At 51.8% G+C, this 18,633-nt stretch overlaps 1 protein-coding gene across 6 annotated transcripts; it reads right to left on the bottom strand.

The window, feature by feature from the left end:
- Positions 1–7,463: 7,463 nt before the first annotated feature.
- C23H1orf116 (chromosome 23 C1orf116 homolog) lies at positions 7,464–18,340 on the bottom strand. Of its 6 annotated transcripts, XM_075055763.1 has the most exons (5): positions 15,344–15,405; positions 14,872–15,064; positions 11,709–11,839; positions 10,193–10,370; positions 7,469–9,676 (listed from the first exon to the last, which is right to left on the bottom strand). In XM_075055763.1, the coding sequence occupies exons 3-5, from the start codon at positions 11,793–11,795 to the stop codon at positions 8,460–8,462; spliced, it is 1,482 nt and encodes a 493-aa protein (XP_074911864.1). In that variant the 5' UTR covers positions 11,796–11,839; positions 14,872–15,064; positions 15,344–15,405; the 3' UTR covers positions 7,469–8,459. The 6 variants fall into 6 exon arrangements, with proteins under 6 accessions (XP_074911862.1, XP_074911864.1, XP_074911867.1 ...); XM_075055761.1 differs by lacking the exons at positions 14,872–15,064; positions 15,344–15,405 and adding an exon at positions 18,121–18,340 and having other exon boundaries at positions 7,464–9,676; XM_075055766.1 differs by lacking the exons at positions 14,872–15,064; positions 15,344–15,405 and adding an exon at positions 16,055–16,254.
- Positions 18,341–18,633: the final 293 nt, after the last annotated feature.

Raw genomic sequence — 18,633 nt, 5'->3', positions numbered from 1 at the left:
TACCTTGGGGATAAGGGGGGGTGTTTGACCCCGCTGCACCCCAAGGGAGACCACCCCGTTGGCGTTGCCAGCAGCAAACCCCCTTGCATCTACAGGCTCCGGGGGTGGAACCCCCCCCCCCCCCCCAGCAGCACCCCTTGCAGCATTTCCCCCTGCCCCAGCCACAGTGTCCCCACCGCAAAGGGACCCCCAGCCCCCGGGGTGAGGAGCTGTGACCGTGCCGGGCTGCGCTCCCCCGGGCACGCAGTGCCACCCCGTGTTGGTGTCACGGCCGGTCACCCGCCGCCTGTCCCCGGGTGGTTGACACCCATCTGCTGTTCCCATGAAGGACCTACGAAGAGGAGGGTGTGAGAGGAAGGGCGAGGGGTTTGCGTGGGGACAGCCGGGTTTGGGAACAGCCAAGGGTCCTCTGCTCAGCCCCAGCTCAGCTCTGCAAAAAAAAACCCACCAAAAAACGGCAGCGGGCTCATTTCCCAGCTCAGTCCGCAATCACTGCTCTTCACATCTAGGTTTCAACCCCGAGTAACGAGGCTGTTCTCCTTTTCAGGGCTGCAGAGGTTGCCCCTGGAGCAGGCTGGACCCTCTGCCCTGTAGCCCCGAGCATGCAAGCAGCAGGCTGAGCTACCTTCTGCTAGTTTTCTTGTAGCTCCGTTAGCAGGGGGACACCCAGCAGTTCCCAGGCCACAGCTGGAAAATGGCTATTCTAGCGAGTTATGTTGTTTTTTTTGTTTGGATGCTGACTCCAGAACTCTCTGGGTACAGGGTGGGACCTGGCTCCAGCTCTGCGTTTCCTTCACGTTATCGAAAGGGGGACAACCCAGCAGCTGCCAGAAAAGGGGAAAATAACGAACACATCTGGAAGGGAGGGAAGCCCAGCCAGGCAGGAGGACATCACACAGGTGCACAAAACCTGCTGCCCCCAGGCAGTGAGCTGCCAGGTTCTGGCATCCCCCAGGCTCCTTACGAAAGGTAACCGATGTGGCTTGGGATTGCTACATCCCCCAGTGAGGGCCACAGCCCCCGAGCAGATGGAAAGGAGCAGAATCGCTGGAGAATCGGGAGAAACAGGCAGCCCACGCCACGCAGCGCCGTGTTTTAGGAGGGGACCTCCTGCCTCAGCCGGGAGAGATCAAAGGCGGCGACAGGCGCAGCGGGATTGCCGTCAGACGAGCTCTCCCGAGAGGAGCCAGTCGGGCCAGGTACTACATCCCAAGTTGCTCTGAAGAGCAATGAGGTGGCAAGATATTTTGGGTGGAGGCAGATTGCCTTTGACAGAGATGATTCTAAGGGGTAGTAACAAGCAACCTTACCCGCGGCACCGCCGTGCACTGCTTCCTCGCCCATCCGGGGTGGGAACGCTCATCTTGGTCTCTGCACAAGGTCCCCAGGTGTCCCAAGCTGACCCCGGCTTTTGGAGCAGGGACATCTGGGGACCCCACTGCCTTTAAACAAAAAAAAATAATCAAATAAATCAGCAGGGGCAGCAGCGCTGGAAGCAACAAGGGCCATTTTCTCAGCATCGTTTACAGTAGGCAGCTAGCGGGGAGGAGGATGGCTCTGGCAGGGAAACAGCGACAGCAGCCCATGGAAAGAAACTCTCCTGTGGGAGTCCTGCTGCCTCGCACCTTCTCCTACTGCTAAAGGAGAGTTAACATGCAGACAAATTACAGAATTTGTTCTTCTGGGCTATGCTTGTTAAGCAAATTTCCTTCCTTTAATGAACACATGCTGGCCAGTGAATCTCTTCCCTGCGACCAGCCCAAGTGAGGGGCACGGTGGGCACCATGCAGCACCGGGCATCGCGCCGGGGCTCTGGCTCTGCATATTTTGCCAATACGCGGTTGTTGAGGTTGCTGTCAGCATCTCAGCACAGCTTGTCTGCAGTCAGAGTTGTTATTAATAAATCATAACAACCCCTGCTTGCTCTGCAGTGCCTGTAGGAGTTTAATCATTAACTCCAGCTAGGGCAGCGTTCTTGGAACAAGCCAGATATGTTATCACTGCGCATAAACCCCTGTGCAAGGAACAACAGTGACCCTTTCTGTCTCTTACTGGACTTAAAGGGTATTTGGAAACAAAGAACAGCTGAGATCTCTGGGAAGCAGGAGCTCACACCCCTGCCCTGCCAAGGGCGGTCCAGCGGCTCATGGAGGCTGAACTGGTGGTTGCAGTGGCAGAACCAGAGCACAGGTTTTAAGAGCAGGAAGGAGGAACATTAGATCTAGTTTGGTTTTAAGATATCAGGTAAATTTGCATTGCTGGCAAGTAAAGAAAAACAAACCCTGTAGCAGGAAAACCCTGGTCGTTTGAACACAGCAGGACTCGGCAGTAAAAGGCTTGAATGCGTTTGGTGGAACTTGTCTTTGCTCTCTGGCTTTTCTGTATCTGCAGGTCGTTAGTTCTCCAGTGCTAAGCACCGCTCACATGCGAGCGGCAGTGACAAGGTTTGGGGGTACGGATGCCTTTTTTCTTTTAAAATTCCATTAGAAACAAAGAATAGGAAAAAAAGTAATGGAGGGAAATGCAGACTATATTGTGTCAGTCCTGCACTAGGTTGCCCTGGGCATGGACAGGCGTCACCCAGGCCGCTCCTGGTGTTGACCTGAGCAGAACTGAGATTCACCTGAGGACACCCACTGCACAGTCACATTTTAACGTGACGGGACAGCTCTGTACATCAGGTAACCCTTGGCTGAGGGGAGTTAGGAGGACACCAATTTTCAGGGAATGTTGCTCCTGCGCTCAAGAGTCTGTCACACTGTTTTTTCATTATGGATAACCGTAAAGGACCAGGGCTTCCCTTGGTTGGTCGGTGTAACTGGAGAGATGCCCCCGTGATGCTCGGGGCTGATGAGCAGGCTGGGCTCAGCACGGTGCCTGGCCTTGGGGCGCAGGGACCTGGCACAGGGTGACACGAGCTGAAGCCCAGCAGCACTTCTACCATGCCTAACTCCACAAAGCCTTAGTTCATCATAACCCCCAAGAGGCTCGCAGGTTTTCAGCGTGCCTACAGGGATTATGGCATCGCCCAGAAGTTCAGCTGAAGCAGTAGCCTGTTGTATTAAACAGCACGCGGCTGGATGAGTCCCCACCCCGAGGTCCCGCGCAGACCCAGGGTCTGAGTCCCATTGCCTCCCTCCTTGTGTGGTCATTTGTGTTGGCTGGGGCAACACGACTACGAAGTGCCATTGCACCGGCACAGGAGCGCTCCCCACACCTCCTCTGTTTGCCATGCATTACTGTAAACACCGACACAAAGCACTGAATGGAAGAGAAACAGGTGGATCAGGCAAAGCATGGGGATTATCCTGGTGACTTTATGAAGCAGAGAGAGATGCAGCACTCCTTGAAGTAGGGGTAATTTATCCCTCCTTCATATGGGAGTAGTTGGAGTTGGAGAGGGTCTTTCTCTCCATGTGCACGTGAGCAGGGAAAAAGGGCAGAGCCTCAGCTACTGGTTATTGCCCAAACCCCTCTGGGACGTGGTTAAAAACCCTCGGACATCTACCGTCCCCTCCCGCAGAGCTGGAGCGACTCCAGCGGGACCCTGGGTCTCACAGCCCAGGTTTGATGTTCTCCAGCTGGAGACGTGTCAGGCCAGCAGTAACCAACCCACCTCCCCGACCTCCTGTGGGACACAGCCCCAAGGTTCCCTGCTGACACCCACACCGGAGCTGCTGCGCAGTGACAAAGTCTATTATTAAGATGACCAATTTCTCCTGGAGACTGTGGCCCCAGTACAGCTGACGTTCTTTGATATTGCCAGAATTTAACAAACCACTTCTCCTGAATTTGGTCTTTGTAATGAAAGATGTGCGCAAGAATGCTTTTGATTGGGATAGTAGGTCTTGACAGGCTCATGTAGACATGGAAATGATATGTCTGAGGCAGTATGGGACTGATAGTTAAGAAGTAGATGAATACTCCATGCAAAATGCAAAGCTGAGTGTTTTCTTTGGGTCTTTTCTAACATCATTACACCGCGTAAACACAGTTTGTATAATCTGCATTAAGGCGCTTGAGGGTACATTTACCAACTCTTCAGGTTACTTCTGAAATATTATGATCTCTCTTCATGACTGTTTTTTTGGCTGGGGTCTGCTGTGAATTTGCCTTCCAGGCACAAATCAAGTAAATTAAGCCCAGAATTAAGTAGTGCAGAGTCTGCTTTCAGAGGTACCCAGACAAGAGCCCGGGAACTCAGCTGGAGCTTGGTCGAACCCAGAGGTAGGTTTTGTTTCTGTTCTTGCTTTTCTCCCACCCATCTCCCAGGCCCCCCCAAATGCTATTAATAGGTGTTAATAGGCAGGAGCAGCCTTTCCCTCGGCCCTCTGTGAGAGGAGCAGCCATCACCGCAGCTCCTTGCATCAGCTGTGTCAGCGCTGGCAGGCTGGAGGAGCACAGCTGAGAGCTGGCAGCTCGGCTGACTGCCCACCAGCTTTTCCCCTTACAAAAGAGAGGCTCATCACCCCCTTCAGACTTCTGCCAGTCTGCGAATTGGGGCTGTTTTGGCTGTTCTTACATCAGGTGATGGCGGGGATCCCATGGGCACTTGGCTGAGGAGCAGGTCGTTGCTGGACGTTCCACTGATGTGGACGGGGCTAGAGCAAAGGTAAAACTCTTCCTTTGAGTCTAGGGATTATGGGTTACATCGGAGCAGGGGAGCTTTGCTCCCTGTGGTCCTTGCTGCCTGGTATGGAGGGAGAAGGACCAGCGGGACGGGGTTGGGGACCGATTGTCTGTGTGACTGTAAATGCAGGGCTGCTGCGACTGATGCTGCTCCCCGGCTCCTCCTGCAAATAAAAAGGGGGAATACCCGGTGCTGCCTCGGTGAACTGGCAGGCTTCAACTGGCCTGATGTGCAGACAGGCAGCAGGAGAGGTTCCCACCCAGCGCTGCGCTCCTCAGGCTGTAGACTTTCAAGTGCAAATGATTGAGTTTAAAGGCAGTGAGAGCACAGTATAAATGAAAGGGGAGAGGAAGATGCAAGATAAAGCTCTGAGTGAAGGGGTCAGCCGTCTGAAGCCAGCTCTTGCATGGTTTGATTGTGCGTTTTCATCCACATGTTCCTCTCTTCTGACCACTCCTTTTTACCCATTGCTGATTCTAGCATTACGCTACTTAATGTGCTGTTTTACTGCACATCACTTGCATAATGTAGATACATGACTATTGCAGTCTCAAAGGTAATCTCACCTTGTTTATCTAATGGGAAAGGAGGAGAGCATTAAGGTCTCTCTCTCAAAAGAACTTCTGGCCCGAAACAGAACCTTAAGTTCTTTTAAGAACAGGTTGTTTTGGAAACAAAGGATTCTCTTCCAATCCTTGGCTTTAGTCAAAACCAGGAATACTACGGGGTAACGTATGTGTCAAGCAGGAAAGCTAAGTTTTGATTAGACTTCCTAGCAGAAATCTCACTTCCAAAGATTGCTTATTAAGCCATGATGGGTTGCAGCGATGTTCATTAACAGGAGTTGTGCACATGGCCTGGTTGGTATGAAATGGAAACAAAAGAGAATAAATTGAAACAAGAGCCACAGGAGATCAGGGTCATTCCTCTGGGAGTGAACTCCTGATCTGTGCCTTTCCAGGAGGTGAAGTGCTTCTGCTGCTGCTCGGCGCTCTGGGTTGAATCACTCACCGTAGGCGAGCCCCGTTCCAAAAGCAGGCGTTGCTGTTTAATCCTGCAAGCAAAATACGGCATTTTACAGGCTGAATACATCTGCAGCCATTAGAAACGAAGGTGTTTATCCCCACGGGCCGTGTGGCTCCTGGGCTGGGACTTTACGCAAGAGCAGACACATGACTCTGCTTGGTGCCACCCAGAGTCGAGCCCTGCTGCCGAGGGACGGATCCAGCTCTCGCAGGGGAGCGTGGCCACCTCTCAGCTCTGCGGAGCTTTTTGCAGCACCTGGGGGTGGCTTCTTAAAACCAAGCTGCTCTTTCTGCCTTTTGCTTCAGCCGAGGGTGGCCCTTGCCCCAGGCACAAGCAGGCAGCTGGGGAAGAGGGGAACGGGACGGCGAGGCTGTGAGCACCCAGTTTGTGAGCACCCTTGTTCTCTGGCCATGCATTAGCCCAGAGGCAACTTCCCAAGGCCACATGGACCAGGTTGCATGGGGGTCCCTCAGCTCTGGCCGTGCTTATTATGACCCATGTGTATTGGGGCAGGCTCGCACCCAGAACACTGTGCGTAGGGCAGTGTCTGCGCCCTGCTCAGCTCTCAGGGCAAACAGCCTTAATCCTGCCTAACCCCCACCGCAAACCCCTTAAACTGCTGGTGATGCCCCAGGCACATGGCAGAGCTGCCTCCGCAGCCGTGCTGGGGTTAGAGCCGTCCCCATTGCCTGGCCGAGGGGCTCTGGGCTGCGGTTATCGCCCGCGGTCTGCAGCCATGCGGCGGCTTGCCAGTCCTGCCCGGCCACTGCTGACCCGGCTCCAGGCTTGAAATGAGGCGCTGGGCTCAGCCTGGGGGAGTTAATAACCCGCCAGGCTCCTTCTCCCTTTTGGAGCCAATGTAGGTGCAACACGGTGTTTGCTGAGCAACCTGCTGAGTTTTTGGTCAGACTTCAGCCCATGCAGCTTCTCCGAGTTTCCTCCCTGATATACAGGTTTGCATTACTGCTGGCCAGCCCAAAACTAATTTAGTTAATTGCTTAACTACAAACAAGCATTTCCCTGTTTTCATGAAGTGTAGCTAATCAGACATCATTTTCTTGCATTCCTTGGATTCTTTATGTGGGTCAGTACTATTCCCTCCACTTGTGCACACCTTTTATTATGTGGGGGTTTGTGAAATGATGCAGCTTTTGCAGAAGGGTGCCCTCTCCTTTCCATGCTGATGCCTGTTTGAAGAAGAATTAGAAGCCTGGCTCTGGGTTTTGTCAGTATGAGCCTGTTTAGTATTCACAACACTGAAAAAGCTAATTGTATTGCAAGGTCAGTGATGAAAACGATTAAGTGCAACTTATATTAATGCAGCAAGCAGTTAATTAACATCAGTAAATTGTTTAGTGCAATTGTCTCCAAGGGTCAGCCCCTCTCTCTAAAGAAAGCCTACATTAGTTTTGAAATTAAATTGCCTGTTAGGAACAAAGGTGCTTGCTTTATTAGCAGAGACTCTCTCTAGATGTTCAACACTGAAAGCCAGGATTGCATGAAAGATTTTTTTTTTGGTGAAGGAAATAAAATGATGCTTTCAAGCTGAGCTGTTAGTCCATCTTTTCAACTAACACAGCTGCTGTGGGAGATGTCCCCAGAGCCCCAGGAGATGATGTGGGTTGGAAGGGATCAGCTGGAGCAGCGGCAGGTCCCATGTCACCTGTCCCAGTCTGGCAGTGCCATGGCAGACTTCGCATCTGCTTATTGTACTGGAAGCACTTACACAAAATCCCATCTCGCATGGGTCCTGGGTTGCAGGAGGCCCAACCGAGTCTTTGGTTCAAACCTCATCATTTGCAATGCCCAGCTGCTGTCTGGGTCACCCATGCTGCTCAAGTCAAGACATACTGAAGGTTAAAATGCATTATTTAGCTTTACCAGAACTTTGACTGCAACATAAATCTGTATTACACAGTAATTTTCTGATCATATACAAGTTTATTACAGAAATAAACCACCTTTGTTATAAAAGGTGCGCAGCATAAACACCGACAGCATCAGCTGGGTCTCGCGAGGAGAGTTTGCAAGGGAATGCAATGGTGTTGTCTCAGACTTGCATCTCATTTTGGGCAGCACTTCTGGTTATGCCACCGGCACGCGGTCTGTTGCGTCTTAACTGTCACTTCGCGATGAACGCGGATGTTCGTGTGTCTTCTAAGGGCTACGTCCAGGTTGTCAGGGCTGGGTGTGAGAGGAGGCAGTGGGACGTCTGCGCGGCCATCCAGCCTCTCGCCTGCAGGCGCTGTACGAGGAGCACTCGTGCACGGGGGAGTGTTGCTGAGCCCGCACCCGTCTGACAGTTTTGTATGTGGCAGTGGTGGGTTTTGGGAGGCACTTGTATGGAGCAGGTGAGTGCTCAGCCCTCAGAGGCTTTGATAAAGTTAACAAAAATCCATAAAATCCTAAAGGAGCAGCAGAGTCCTGCAGTTCTTCCCAGAGAGGCTTTATCCACGGGCAACCCCTTTTAAAATAGGCCAAACCCCCAATTCCATGGCTTCCCTGTTTCGATGAATCCCCAAATGCATTAAAGACCTTGTAGGAGAATATGCCCCATCCACATGCTCAGTGATGCTTTATATAAATAGCTCATATACACTTGCTATGTACAAAATATTATGTACACGTGGTGTTACTTTATTTGGTGTAAAGCTCCAAATATCTCTCGTGATACCCCTCCCAAGATGCTGGGGCAGGTGATCACAGCAGAAGATGCTTATGGTTGTGGTGCCCTCGGACAGGCAGTGAAGGCCTAGATCTGGGGTGAAAAGCCCCTTTTCCAGCAGCCCCACTGCCCGCAGAGCTATTCCTTCAGCAGACCGAGCTTCTTCAGTGCCTCTCGCCGGTTCTCGTCGGTCGCACCCTTGGGAGAAATCTTCACGCTGATGCAGGAGCGGGATGGCCTGGGGAAGCTCTGCAGCGGGTGGGATCGCCGCTTGCTGCTCTTCTCCTGCTCCACCTGCCCGGCCTCCTTCAGACCAGCAAAGTCCTTCCCTGCCCCGAGGGATACCGGCCGGGGGCGGCTGCTCCGGAGGAAGCTCGGGGCGAGACGCTCGATGAAGGACATCTTGCCCAAGGAGCTGCTGGTCTTGACGCTCTGCTCCTTGGTGCTGGCCATGTAGCTGCTCAGCCCCACGCCGGAGCGCTCCAGGGTGTTGGATTTGAAGGTCATCTGCCGGATACCCGGCACCGACGTCTCCACTGCCTCACTTTGTGCCTTGGGCTCTCCAGGGACGGGGAACGGCATCTCCCTTGGCTGGGAATGCATGGTAGGTTGAAGATGAGTGCTGGGGTCCCTCCTGTCCTGTGACAGTCCAAGCTTCTCCAGTGCCTCCCGCCGGGCTTTCTCCCTCTCCTTGGGGTCAAGGTGCCCTGAATTCACCTTTTCGGCAGCAGCGTCGTTGGCAGAGCCGGGCTGAGAGCCAGCTGAGGACAGAGGCAGTGCTTTTACCTTCTGGCTGGCCTCTGTGGCGAGTGGCACTGGGCTGTTTTTGCTGGTTTTCAGGATAATATTTGGTGGCAGTTTTCGCGGTTTGGGGGCAGTTGGAGGCCCACGCTTGGCATCGGGGTCCTGAGGGGCCTCTTCTAATGTGGATTTCTCTGGCTGGCCCCATGGAGTCCAAGTCTTGGTCTCCTTGGCTGTTTTCCTCTTGGCATCTGAGTGATTGTTACGTGACCACTCGTGGCTCACCAGGTTATCCTGGAAGGGATCTGAGGGTTGGATAATCAAAGATCCCAGGGATTTCATGTGGCTTCTCGTGTTGGCTTGGTCAAGCCTGTCCTCCTTGGCCATGTCCTGTGAAGATTTATCTACTGGCACTGGGTCCTCCACTCTGCTGACAGTCGCTTTGCTGTCAGAAGCTCCATTTGCTACCATGATGCTCCTTGGAAGACTGTAATAGCCTGAGCTTGGAACTGCTGCTGGAGCCGAGCTTGAGAAGGCAGAGATGCTCTTACCACTCTTCTGTTCAGCTGCACACTGCTGACCTGCGCTCGGAGGGGGAGCCCCGTTCTTCGAATCTAGGTAGAGAGAGAGATGAAGTCATGCGCCGTTCTGCACACAGACACAGGATACCTTCCCATTTGCAAGCCACACTTCTTCACGTCTGCTAAGCCAGTGCAGCCGTGGCAGAGCACTGCACCCAGAGAGTTTACCCTGACTCCAGCTAATACGCTGTCACTGCTAAGAAAGTCAGATACTTTGGATTTGACAAAGCATGTGGTGAATGAGGAGCCTTTTTCATCTGTGTAAGCCTGGTCGGAGCATGAGCAAAGATGCTCTGCCCTGCAGTTCTGCTGACCTTGCTCAATAGCTGCTAGCAGCTCCGGCATGTGAGAACTGGGAAAATGCAGCTGGTGCCCTACCTACCTCGCTGCCTACAGCCACCACTCACCGCGGAGTGATGAAAACAAGCTGGCTTTAGCTTACCACGTGCATGAAACTGGGGCAATGCTCCTTCCCTGCCTGCAAGGGAACGCACCCCAGCCAGAAAGTCCCTTTGCAAACAAGGGCTGGAGCACAGGTTTCCAGCTTACCCTGGGGAATGGAGTTGCTCTTCAACCATGTCCTGGGCAACTTGGAGGGCTCCACGTAGTCAGTCTCATCGGTAGAGACCCCGCTGTCTGCTTCTGCATCCAGTGAGCCAATAGTTTCTTCTAAGAACATCAAACACTCTTTCTCTTCCACAGATAAGTAGTCGTAACTGTTATCACTCTGAAAAAAGAAAAAAAACAGTACATGTAGGAGGTATATTATTACTCACAGCCCTGGCAGTTAAGAGGAGACCCGTGACAGCTCCTGGCCAGGAGACTTGGCCAGTGGCTATTCAAAAATTGGTACTTACAGCTACAGAAAACTAGACAACTTCCTCAAAAAAAACCCCCATATATACTTAAGGACATTTTTTTATTACCCCACTATGAGCATCAGAAGATGGGTTATTCTTAACTTGGAAACTTGGCCTCTACCTTCAGTTCTTTAGTTTACTTTGAGAAATATGAGCAGATGGATAACATGGGTGCTCAGCAATGCTGAATCTTAGAAGCTTGCCTAAACATTGTAAATACTGAAGGCTTATCTGCGGTTAGTGGCCCCTCTCCTTGTTCTCTTACTCATATCCCAGCTTTGAAAGGCGTATGGCAAGATGCTGTTTAACTTCTGTTTGTATTTCAAGTATCATGAGATATGACTGCTTTGGAATTGCCAAGTTACAAGGGTGATACAAGCAATATATCATGAAAAAAAATGAAGTGCAGGAAAGGATGGAGTGTGTATCAGATCAACAAGCATGGAGGAGATATTGTCCCAGGAGGAGTTGTTTTGCAGGATGACACCTATCCAAATCTTTTACCATGCAATATTGCAACCAGTTTTTCCATCCCTAATAAATTTCAGAGGGTTTGGTTCTGGTTTGCAGTACATCAAATGGAAAACCTGTTCAGGATTGAGCGTTGCACTTGTACATATCAATTATGCTCCAAGTCAGACAGGATGTAATTAGTCCATCAATCTTGGAATCAGTGTTTGGAGACAAACAAGCTTTAATGGACAGATAGTGAAAAATTACACATCTACACCCATGGTCCAAACTCATCTCTGCCTTAACTAGGAAATTAATCTCTTGTCGGCCGGGAGGAGTACGGCTCACTGTCTCTTCCAGGTGAAGTCATCCTTGTTGGAGCCAGTCTGACCCAGTTATCCAACTGGTCTAATCCCTCACTGGGGAACTCACCAGGTTCCTCCTGCCCAGTGCCTGCACGACCTGCCTCCGCATCTTTGGGCAATGCAGGAGCCGCTGGGCTCTCAGTATCATTTCCCGGAGGAAATCTTGCAGGAGCAAAGGCTCCTGATGGCTGACACATATGGCAGGATGGAAAGTCTGGCAGCGCTTTGGGGCAGGAATTAATTTGGTGCACGGTGCTGTTTAAGGGCCCCCAGGTGCTTCCAAAGCACCAATGGAGAGTGGTTTCGAGCAGAGATCTGACCAAAATCCTTCCTCAGCTATCGAGAGGGGTGAGTTGAGCCCAGGCTGGGTACAACAGGGTTACTTACACGCTGCGAGTGGTTGGAGGCTGTGCTGGCCATGCTGTTGCAGCTGCCGGAGTTGCAGCCAGCCATCCCCAGCTCCTTCTTAGGCATATCACAGGCTGCCGCGGCGTCCGGTGCAGGGGGCAATATCCCGGCTGAAGTGGAAGAAAGAGGAGGCATTAAGCTGCGAGACCCCCCCCGCGGGGTGATGAAAATACACTGGCTCAGCCGGAGGGAGGACGGGCAGACTGTGAAAGCTGCCGGATGGATGCAAACGTGCTCCATCTTAGGCTGCTCTCTCCAGGAGAAGGGGCAGCTGGGCTTTTTTAAAGGATCCTTGGAACTGAGGTTTTCCCCACAAGAACTGGAAATATGGTAAGCTCTGGACCGCCCATCCCTGGCCATCTCATGCTGGTGGTTAGCTAATCATCTCGGAGTTGTGGATAAGGTGGTTCCTGAGTGAAGGAAGAGGCTGTAAGCCCAGCTCAGCCTCAGAGCTCGGCAGCAGCGATCCCAGCCCAGCTCTGCCTCTCGTGGGACCTCTCCCCCCCCCGCCACTGCCAGCTGCACAGCCACAGCGCTCTCAAACTTCTGAACGCGCTGACCCGAAATGCTGCTGTTGAGTCACAGCCTTGCTCTGCTGGGAGCTTCCCCTCGGCAAAGAGCTTTCTCGGGGGCCACGGAGGTGTCGTGGCTGTGGGGAGGTGTCCCTGTACCTTTGGGGCACACCTGGGTGTGTTTGGGCACACGCCTGGCAGAGCTCGCCCAGGGCAGCGCCCGCGCTGCGGCGATGTGCCGTGTCTCCAGCCACCCCGGGGGGGTTGCGAGCGGTACCCCAATGTCCCCCTCTGCTTGTGGCAACGCACCCCTGCTGCTCTTCTGGGTACCCCCAACACCGGCGGGGCAGGAACGTGGTAGCGGCTGGCTGACAAACAACCTGCCGTCGGCGTTCCCGACAGCGAGACCTTCCCGGGGCAGGGTCCGGGCGGTGGAGGGGCCAGTTATGCTCGCAGGGTGCGTGGCCGGGAAAGCTCTGCTGCCCGCGGGGAAAGGCTGAGTAGCCGACAAAAGGCATAATTACTTATGGATGTAAAGCATTAGCCTTCCAAAATTTACCGACACCAGCAATTATGTATTTTCTTTGCACGTACCGCCCCTTCTTCCGGAGAGAACTGGGCTGCGGAGACGAGTGAGAGCAGCAAAACAAACACCCCCTCCAACACACACGGACCCACGCGAGAGGATTGGCTCGTCGGAAGACAGAGGAGCTCTTTGTGCTCTAACCTGGCCATGGCACACAGGAACACGCTGCTGCTTTTTTTTTTTTTTTTTTTTTTATTGTAGCAGGATCAGGGAATTAGATCTAGCGATAAGTGAGCAGAACTGGCTGCTTGTTCAGAGTGTTAGACCCTGAAAGAATTCCTTTGTAATTGGAATATGCCGCAAAAATCAGATTTCAACACCCACGCCCTGACAGATCCAATCCTTCCACGCAGGAGGAGTTTAATATTTTGGTCTCAGCTTTACATTATTTACTGCTTAAATTACATTTGAGTAAGAAGTGGTTTTGAAACAGCAATACTCTTGATTCTTTGAATTTGGATAACTTTGTAGCCAGAGCTTTTAGCCGTTGGGAAGCAGAGATGCTGTCTAACTTTGGGGGTTTTTAGGCTTCTGCAAGCCGCAGAGTTTTACTGTGCACCCAAATATTTGCAATGTGAAATACGAATCTACTTCCAAGCAGCAAGAGACTACCGCCTGCTTGATGGAGATTGCTGCAATGCTCCTCACTGCCTTCCGCCCTGCCGCACAAATTCGAGAGAGCAAAACACTTCTGGGGAAGCGAAAGTCTTGCTCAAACTTGATGCCAGCAGCTGGTCGGAGCCAGTGTCCGCTGTGCAAGGCAGTTCCCTGGGTGGAAGAGCAGCAGCGTAGCCCCGCTCTAATGACGGGTCTCGACAGAGCTAATTTCTCCATGAGGATGCCCACCATCGTGAGCCCACTGGAAGAAGTAATTTGTTCTCATTCAAACAGCGTTTGCGGAAACATAAAGCAGCTGCCAAGGCTTTGGCACCTGCCGAGCCTCAGCTCGCAGGGAGGCAAAGTTCAGCTCGGAGCTCGTTGGATGCTGGAGAGGATCTACGCAGAAACAAGAAGTTCATTTTCCTGCCCACTAGTTCTCTGATGCGATTATGGCTCTAACGCATTCATCCGACTCGGAAAGGGGCAGAAATCAGTGTTGAAAAATCCCGGGGTTTATGATTCAGAAGGATTTTACAGTTCCTTCCTTTTGCTGAATGACATGGCAGTTCGGCCACAAACTAAAAATATGACTAAAAAGGCATGGTACTCGAAAAGCTGTTTTTCAATGCTATATATCTTCCCCCACTAAAAATGCTTTTAGAAGAAGCTATCCTTTATCTAAAATAAAAGGCCAGTTCGCGCAGCTTTTGTGACAGCTGCCATAACTGTCCTTTACAAAGCTTGCTGAGCCCTCAAACATCAAAGAGGTGCTGGGTAGCAATTAATGCTAATTGCTTTATATGAAGAGGCTACTTTCTTTTAAGCCCAGTCCTACTACAAGCACTCTATCACAGCTCTCCGGCAATGTCAAAGAACCTCGGTATTTTTTTGCTGTCTAAGGCAGAGCAGCCTTACAGCTGCCGGCAAAGGGCTTCATCCCGGCCAGCTCAAAACACAAACCAAAGCGAAACACAAACCAAAGCGAAACACAAACCAAAGCAAAACACAGTTCGCAGGTACCGTCCCAGCTGCTCCTGCTCTGCAGTGGCACAGCAGGACAGATCCCACCTCAGGGTGAAAGGAGACGATGGCGGCAGACCTATAGTTCCTCCTATTTAAACAAGTAAATCAAGTGCACACAGCAGTTGCCCGAGCTGTTTGCTGTCCTGAGCACCAGTTCTCCCAGCCTCTCGGCCGGCAGCTGCCGGTCTCCCCGGCTTTCCTCCCGCCACCACCTTCAAACCACCTCGTCCATCTTCACTGGTGCCACCTCCTGTGACAGCTCCACCACAATTTACCCTTCCAAAGCAAAGCACGTCCGTAACCCTGCAGGTACCCGTGTCCCACCCGCTCAGCCCCTCGCCCGCAGCCCATTCAGCAGGAAAAGGTCAGAAAGCAAAGGACAAGAAGGAATAGAGATAATTAATTTTTCTTCTTCTTTTACCAGGATGTCCGGCGTTCCACGCTGCACAACTCCTTGTCCCGGACGTGCCTATCCCAGGACTTCTTTGCTTTTCTGGGCTAACCAAACAGCCGGGTTACACATTAACTCACCTCCCCAGCGGAGATAAGGCTGTGCGGGTGCTCAGCAGCTACGTGCTCGTTGGGTGAACCCCCGGCCCCTCACCTGCAGCCTGCTGCACCGGGGCGAGAGAAATTCATCTTGCACCCATGCAAAGCAGTTTTCCCACTGCTCCGGGCTGGGGCGACAGCACGACCGAGCCCCTAAACCACCTTCACGTCCTGACCCAAAATCGGCCAGGCCCCTGCGTGCCGTGCTCTCTGCCAGCCCTGCCGGAGCAGCTTTGCTCCCAGGCGGCGCGGCGCAGGCAGAGGCGCAGCTGCAGAGGCGGGCGGCAGCGCGGGTGCCCGGGAGGCTGCGGGCAGCTCTGCTCGGTACCACCCAGCTCACTCACTTCCCAGCTTGGCTGGTGTCCTCCGATGTCCTCAGCCCGGGTTTCGCTGGAGACTCCTTAATCCGACAGCCTGTTCTGCCGCATAGCTGCTCGCTGACATTCGGAGGAGCCCAACGCGCAGCCCTGACCAAAGCGCCTTTGTACGTGGTAATTAAGTCCTGCGCTGGGCGTTTGCGCCGTGTGGTGCTGAAGGCATTACCCCACAACAGGTTTATTCTCTTAGGTGGTTTTGTGCATGAGGTCCCTCAGCTCAGGGTAGGACCCGGTTCCTTCTCGGCTCTAAAAACACAGATTGTTGCTAGAACAGGTATATACTTGCATATCGCCAAATCTTACGTCAAAAGTTTGCCGCCTGCTGCTGCACGCTGTAAGGAGATTCTTGTAAAGGTGGGTAAAAAGCCGTTTTAGAAGGGAAGCTTCACCCCTAAGCTTTACTTGTGTGCTAGAGGAGAGGGTGCCCAGGTCGGGCACAGCTCTGGGGCTTGTTCTGCACGTACTGCCCAGCTGCAGCTGCTCTTCGCCCCTCCTGGCACCGTTCCCTGCAGGCGTTGAGCCCCTCTGCAGGTTCATTCCCTGTCTCTCTAGTGCTGGAAACTCTTGTGCCCGGCAGCTTGAAGTCAAGTCCTAGAGCCTGGGTAAAGCTAAAGCCCCCGAGACACCCATCGCGCTCCTCTTCACCTCAGCCCCCCTCCTCACTCGCACCAACCCCACCTCAGAAACTGCTGCCGGGGCATTTCCTTCAGCAGCAGCCCCTCTCCGAGGACGAGGGTACTGCCTCTGCTGCCTCTCTCCCGGGGAAGGTGAAGAAAAGCCCAGTTACTCCGCCTGCAGCACCCTGTGCAGCACTGGGTGACACCGACCCCCAGCACCCGGTCTGCCCAGGCAGTGCTGCAGAAGCAGCTGAAAGAACTGCAGTGACTCATTATTACCCAGACTTTGGGCTCTCCTGTTAAAATTACAACTTTTGTCTCTGATAAACAATGCTTAGGCCATTGCTCCCCCGCCCCAGCATAGACTTGGATCTGCTCTGCAAGGTGCTCCTCACTGAGTAACTATAAATATCCAAGCAGAAACCCTGCAGCAAACTTCCAGAACTGATACAGCCACCAGATTCATTCAAGTTTTCATGCTTCAATTTTTTTTTTTTTTTTTTTCAGAAAAAGGTTGTGTTGCAATGTGTGTTCCTTGCTACACAGAACAGAGAAGTAGAAACCCAAGTTATTTAAAGCCACGGTAGGATAAAAGAAAGCAGATGAGCCAGGAAGCACAGAGGTTCCCAAAAGCGCTGTCGAGCCTCAGCTGCACGCTGTTACGAAAGGCACCGTGTGCCTTGAAGAGCAAATCAACAGACCAGCAGCTCCTGGGAGCCCCAGCCAGCTCCGCTCTCCCACGCTGGCCTGCAGCAGAGGTGAGAGATGCGAACGCAGCACATTCAGAGCAGCAGCCCCAGCTGCTGCCTGAGCATTGCAACAGCCGGTGATTGCAGAGCTGCGCGCAGGACTTAGTGCAAGCGCTTCTGGAAGCGTTAACTGGTGTCATGCTGGCCGGTGCAGTAATTTAAAGGGTCAGATGCGCGCTGGTTTTGTCAAGTTGCGCTTAGTTCCGAGCCTGCTTTAAGAGAGGGAGTGAATCAAACCCAGAGCTATTTTCTTATTGTACATGGAAACACTGTGGGAATGAGCAACGACTCCAGGCAGGGCAAGTGTCTCCTGAGAGCGCTCTGCTGACAGCACCAGAACTTCAATCTGTGCAATAAAACAGGTAGAGCTTGCTGCCTGCAGGGCTCTGTGTAGGTCAGGAAAATGTCATGATCCATTAAGAGAAGTCTTGAGCTTCTCTGAATCAGATGCCCAGAAAGAACCTGTTCTTTTTCCACATTCCTCTTCCTCCAACGCATATAAATAGCTAGAACTGAAAATAAAGTGTGATTTCATATATATGGCATGAAGTACGTATAAGTAGTCAAATGATGCAGACAAAACTACACAATGCCGTGGAAGGACTTTGGCATGTTAACAGACCCGTTGTGCCTCACCCTGTTCATAAACAAAAGAACACAAATGATTCAGTCCTGGCCCCGAAGGAAACGCATCCATACGGCGTCACCGTAAGATACCTGTTAACATAACGATGTTTATCTGACTCTGTAGGACTGTTGGACACTTTCCTTGGACCAAATTGTATGTACAGTATGTATGCTGACAAATCAGTTATGAAAAATACTAGGTAGTTAATACCTAGTATTACACAGCAGTTTAGAGAAATAATTAAATCTTAATATGGCTGTGAACTGAGCAAGGGACCCTATTTTACAGAAAAGAGGTAGAGAACTGAGGTGATCTGTTTCCATAGCTTGGTTAGCATTAACTCTACATCAGAAATAAGGAGTCAGCTCTCAAGGTATTACGAGTTCCCAACACTTTCCCCAAGGCTTTAATTAAAAATAATAGACAAGGACACTGCAGTCTTGGACAACCTAGTTTTGTTAACTGCCCTATTGCATTCTTTTGTTACAGACAGCACTCTGGTGCTCAGACTCAGAGGAGTGAAAAAGCAATATTGATTTCAACCTATCTGAAGTAATTTTATTCTGCCCAGTCCTAAGCAGAGCAAAATCTGATGGCAGTTTTACAACTGGACGCATAGCTTGATTTAAAATGCATTCAGACATTTAATTTGTATGATAAAGAGCTGTAATTTTCAAAATAGCAAGCTGAAAATTTTTTGTTCCTCTTATTAAAGAGTTTCCCTGCCAGGGAGAGGTTTGCAGGCCTTACCCACGGGTGGGTTCGCGCGGGGCAGGAGCCAGAGCCGCCCTTGGGTGCTGCCTGGGCTGTGAGCTGTGAAATCTGCCGAACGCAGATGCTTCAGCAGTTGTGCATCAGTCTGATTTCTCAAAAACTCCATCGATACGTGGTTTTCTGTGTTTAAGGCAGTCAGCAGGAGAAATTCTGCATTGTCTTCATTTGTGCCTGTCCCTTCCTCCTGCTTCCTCAAAAGCTGAGCAGGGCAAATGAGTAATACTGCTTAGGTCAAAAATGTTCATGAAAAAGAACGCTGTGTTCCTGTGTGGGGCATTGTTGCCCCAGGGCGGATCACGATTGTAGCACTGCTATATTCTAGAACAGGTCTCTAGAAGGAGCAGGATGGGTACAGGGGACTGTTCCCAAACTGTCACAGGTGGCCTCTGCTGTGACTGTGCACGCAAAAAGCTGCAGATTTAAGATACTGATTCTACACCATGTAACAAGACATTCCTTTTCTCAGTCCTCTCCCCAGCAATTGCTCTT

This window comes from Buteo buteo, chromosome 23, assembly GCF_964188355.1.
Source record: "Buteo buteo chromosome 23, bButBut1.hap1.1, whole genome shotgun sequence".
NCBI lineage: Eukaryota > Metazoa > Chordata > Aves > Accipitriformes > Accipitridae > Buteo > Buteo buteo.
This window is presented reverse-complemented; position numbering and strand designations above follow the sequence as displayed.

Coding starts and splice junctions, on each gene's coding strand:
- C23H1orf116 (XM_075055761.1), bottom strand. CDS start 18,250: ATGGAGTTTTTGAGAAATCAGACTGATGCACAACTGCTGAAGCATCTG. Junction 10,371..11,708: donor CCTCCAACCACTCGCAGCGT/GTAAGTAACCCT, acceptor TTCTTTTTTCAG/AGTGATAACAGTTACGACTA. Junction 9,677..10,192: donor GAGCAACTCCATTCCCCAGG/GTAAGCTGGAAA, acceptor CTCTCTACCTAG/ATTCGAAGAACGGGGCTCCC.